Source organism: Nothoprocta perdicaria, unplaced genomic scaffold, assembly GCF_003342845.1.
Source record: "Nothoprocta perdicaria isolate Ctin4 unplaced genomic scaffold, notPer1 scaffold_38, whole genome shotgun sequence".
Taxonomy (NCBI): domain Eukaryota; kingdom Metazoa; phylum Chordata; class Aves; order Tinamiformes; family Tinamidae; genus Nothoprocta; species Nothoprocta perdicaria.
The window spans coordinates 2,599,800-2,604,798 of record NW_020455621.1 but is presented as its reverse complement, the minus strand read 5'-3'; the positions used below and the strand labels follow the sequence as shown (position 1 = coordinate 2,604,798).

General features: G+C 43.9%; 1 protein-coding gene across 1 annotated transcript in view; it reads left to right on the top strand.

The window, feature by feature from the left end:
* LOC112951948 (parkin coregulated gene protein-like) overlaps positions 1-4,245 on the top strand; it is a 66,261-nt gene extending 62,016 nt beyond the window's left edge. The window contains exons 4-5 of the mRNA XM_026044721.1: positions 3,900-4,002; positions 4,168-4,245. Coding sequence (XP_025900506.1) covers positions 3,900-4,002; positions 4,168-4,245 — 181 coding nt within the window. The remainder of the gene's footprint in view (positions 1-3,899; positions 4,003-4,167) is intronic.
* Positions 4,246-4,999: the final 754 nt, after the last annotated feature.

The window sequence follows — 4,999 nt, the reverse complement described above, 5'->3', positions numbered from 1 at the left end:
GTAGCCCTGCGCTGGACTCTCTCCAGCAGCTCCACATCCCTCTTGTACTGGGGAGCCCAGAACTGGACACAGTCTCCAGATGTGGCCTCACCAGGGCTGTGTATAGGGGGACRRYCHCCTCCCTCRACCTGCTGGAGACGCTCTTCTTAATGCACCCCAGGATCCCGTTGGCCTTCTTGGCCACCAGGCACCAGGGCACACTGCTGCCTCATGGTCATCTTGTCATCCACCACGACACCCAGGTCCCTCTCTGCAGGGCTGCTCTCCAGAAGGTCAGTCCCCAGCCTGTACTGGTGTCTGGGGTTATTCCTCCCCAAGTGCAGGACCCTGCACTTGCCCTTGTTGAGAAACGTCATGAKATTTCTCACTGCCCAGTTGTCCATTCTGTYCAGGTYCCTCTAAATGGCAGCACAGCCCTTTGGGGTATCAGCTACTCCTCCCAGTTTAGTATCATCAGCAAACTTGCTGAGTGGACACTCCATCCCTTCATCCAGGTTGTGGATGAATAAGTTGAACAGGACCGGACCGAGGACTGACCCCTGGGGGACACCGCTAACTATGGGCCTCCAACTGGAGTCAGTGACGCTGATCACCACTCTCTGAGCTCTGCCATGCCGCCAGTTCTCAATCAACCTCCCTGTCCACTCATCTATCCCACACCTCTGGAGCTTGCCCAGGAGGTTACTGTGAGCGATAATGTCAAAAGCCTTGCTGAAGTCCAGATAGATGACATCCACCACTCTTCTCCCTTTGTCTATGCAGCCAGTYACTCCATCACAGAAGGCTATCAGGTTAGTCAAGCATGATTTCCCCTTGGTGAATCCATGCTGACTATTCCTGAGCACCTTCTTGTCCTCCACAAACTTGGAGACAGCAGCCAGGATGAGCTGTTCCATCACTTTTCTAGGGATGGAGGTGAGGCTGACTGGCCTGTAGTTGCCCACGTCCTCTTTCTTACTCTTTTTGAAGACCAGAGTGATATTGGCTTTCWTCCAGTCCTCCAGCACCTCCCCTATTCTCCAGGACCTTTTGAAGATGATGATGAGAGGCTTGGCTATGACATCCGCCAGTTTACGCAACACTCTGGGGTACATCCCATCAGGGCCCATGGATTTGTGGGTGTCGAGTTTCCCTAAGTGCTCTCTGACCACTCTTCCTGTACCCAGGGCAAGTCATCTTCTCTCCAGGCTTCTTCTCTTGTCCCTAGAGTCTGGAATTCCAGAGGGCTGCCCTTGGCGAACACTGAAGTAAGAAGGCATTCAGCAACTCTGCTTTTTCTGTCTTTTGTAACCAAGGCATCCACCTTGTTCACCAGTGGACCCACGTTCTCCCTAATCTTCCTTTTCCCATTGATATAGTTGAAGAAGTTCTTCTTGTTATTTTTAACATCTTTTGCCAGATTTAATTCCAAATGCACCTTAGCCTTCTCTGTTGCATCCCTGCATTCCATGACACTGTTCCYGTATTCCTCCCAAGGGGCCTGTCCTTTCTTCCACATGCTGTATGCTGCCTTCTTCTGTTTCAGTTTTGCCAGAAGCTCCTTGCTCATCCACGCAGGCCTCCTGCCTCCTTGCTTGCCTTCCTACTCATAGGAATACACCGATCCTGAGCTTGGAGGAAGTGCTACTTGAATACTACCCAGCTCTCTTGGGCCCCCCTTTCTTCTAGGGCCCTAGCCCATGGGATTCTTCCAAGTAGGTCTCTGAGGAATCCCCAGTTGGCCCTCTATGGTTGCAAGGCTACTTACAGGACATGTAGTCCATGGTTGCAAGGCTACTTACAGCCCTACTTCCTCCTTATTGGATCCTGAACTCCACCAACTCATGATCACTGCAGCCAAGCCTACCCTCCACCTTCACATCTCCGAAAAGTCCCTTATCAGAAATTACTGAAAAGGCCATGGTATGGTGATGTCACAAAAATTTTGGTCTCCTTTGACTGAGTCACAGAACTTCATGCAAAAGAAAGTAGTAACTCTTCTATGAAAGGCTCCAGTGTTAGGAGGGCTGTCTATTAAGATCAGGGGATTGTTCACTGAACGGCAGAGGATCCTTTCGTCTTTTTAGCTCTCTAATGATGAGTTCAGGATGCAGTAATCTAATACAGTGGTTGCAGCACTGGAGATGTACCCAAAGTGATGAAACAGGAGAGCAACCGCACCAGGCTGTCACAAGTCTTTGTATGTCCCGTCTACTTCCGTGATTCCTCTTTTATTACTAAGGTAACAGGAAAGACTGTGAGGAGATAAACGTAAGTGCTACTAGGTGTCTTTATGTGGCAGGGTGCTGAACACTGTTACTTAGGAGGTATTTGCTATTCTAATTAGAACCACACTGTTTTTCTTAGCATCTAGGAAAGATTCTTCAGCATAGACTATAATGGTTGACAGGGAAATAGTTGCTATGGAACTATTTTCTAGTACGGCACGGCAGCATTTAGCATGATTTGATTTGCATCCCTTCCATGCTGCAATTTCTGCAGTGTGATCTGACCATAGATTTTACTAGCAGTTTCCTGGGAAGCATAACTCAACACTCAAATTAGCTGTCTCCTGAAATATAGTAGGAGTGAGTCCCCTCACCCTCCGCCCCAGCTTAGCAAAATTGCTTACAGTTGTGGAGATCAATCTAAGAAATTATTTAATATCTCATTTAGAAGTTATCTAGCAGACAGGCTTCTAATAAACATACTTTTAAGAAAATGAAATTGGTATTTCTCAGCTGACTAAAGAAATCCTTTTCCTAGTCACTTATACTTTTATAGATGATGAAATTCCTAGTCTTTTCAGCCACACTTTAGTTGTCTACCATTTGAATAAAAGGGTCCCAGAACATCTGAAAATTCACTTCATCTACAAATCAGTATTTCCTGTGATACAGGACAAAGCACACATAATATAAAGTGCACAGAAAATGAACAAGCAGTGACAAATCAAAAATAAATGTTTTGAATTTATTAAGCTCATTTATTTTTATTTTAAAGCTAGATGAAAAAGATGATACGTGAACAATTGTATTTGAAATTAATACAGGTAAATAGTGTCAAGTAACTATCAGTTCAGATTGGTCAAGGGAATTGGCATTTTGTATTTATTAGTTGCAATATGTCTTGTGCTTTCCATGTGTTTTTCATGTATGCATTTATTATTTTATGGTGGAAGGAAGGAGTTATGTTAAATACAATTAATCACCACAATCCAGACTCAAAGTGTGAAATAATTGGAACTTCCATTTCTGCTGCTTGTAGAAATCCATCTATATAAAAACCTTTTATATCTTTTTTTTTTTCTTCCTTTGAAATTAAGCTTAATACTGTGGAGTTTGTTGAATCCTTATCTAAACAAACTCTCCCTTCTTAAAGTTTGAATTAAGCTATAGTTTATTAATATAAATGCAGCTGAATCAAACTCTTCTTTGTGTAACTATGCTATTTTTGGCAGGGGGGTCGTCTAGAAACAATAAATTGTAGCAGGACCTAAATTAACATATTGTATTGAAGGAATGTAATATACTTCCAAAACTAAATGTGTTAACAAAACTGTGACTGTGAAACCATACATCAAGGTATGCCAGGCTATATTTACACATTCCTTTCTCAATAAATGAAAATCAATTTGTATTTTTAGGATTATACAAGGCATATTTTCATTGCAGCCCATAGGTACGCAGCGATTTAAATAATTATCTTTTCTATTTGAAAATTACTTTGCCTCTGGGGCTTATCCTTACACGAAATATCGCTAAACATATTTAATAATAATAATAATAATAATAATAATAATAATAATAATAATAATAATAATAATAATAATAATAATAATAATAATAATAATAGCTGGAAGGTAGTGCCGGGGCAGAGGGCGTCAGAATGCGCGTTTTGCCCTCTAATCCCCCGCCTAGGCGCAGAGGCGCTTTGGGCGCCCCCGGCGCCGCAGCTTTGCGCCGCGGGCAGGCGGGCGGCAGCGACCGTTGCGCGGCCGTTAGGTGGCTCACTACGAATGCGGTTGTGGCGGCCTGCGGGCCCCTCCCCCAACCCGCCACAGCCTCTCTGGCTGCCCCGGCTTTTTTATTTATTTATTTTTTATTTTTATTTATTTATTTTTTTTTTCTCTCGCGACGTGTGAGTCATTTACGGGCACAGGGAGAAAAGGAGCCTGTCTTTGAATAGTCGGGACCTGGGTGTCGCTCCGAGGATGGCGTTCACAAGCGGGAGCCTGAGGAGCGCTCTATTCGCCTCCTCGCATAACTGCCTGCGCCTTTTGTTCCGCGTGTCCTTGGCAGAGGCTGAAAGAACCGGGCCTCTAATACTTGGGTCCTGCTGTGCCACTTAAAGAAATAATAAGCCATTGTCTTCATTAAGCAAGCCTTGTTTTAGCAAACAGAATTCAGATACTAAAAAGGGAACATTTTTAAGGTGGGGAGGGGGGAAAGAGAGGGAAGTAGAGACAGAGATGCTTTACAAAATTCCCTAGAGAAACGCTTTCTTCCCACTATTTTATTGCTACTTACTGAGAAGATTCATATTCAAATAGGCTGGGGTTGTGAATCGGTCGCCGGCACATTCTCATGCACCCAGGAAGGCTATGATTATGGCTAATTACAATGACGAATGCAATGCTAACAAGAGTGCTCAATCAGATTGCTGTTCATGCATGAAGCGACCGGGGCTGCCCAATGGAGGTGTGATTTGGGTAATTACAAACAATGGGGCTAAGCTGAAGGAAAAAAAGCTTAGTAAATCTGCTCGAGACAAAATAAGGTCTAATTAATCACTTTAAGTCCCGAATTCTCCAGATGATCTGCATGCTCTGTTCTATTTAGCATTCTTTTAATAGACTCGGTCTAAGGGCTAAGAATGCTTCCTTTCTGCTCGTACTTTCACTGCGCAGAATGCAACTGTTTCAAAATATTCCGACTCGCTTTTTGTGACGGTCATGTTGCAACCTGCTTTTTTTTCAGGCAAGTAGATGGCATGTTACAGAAATAAACATGCTGCTATT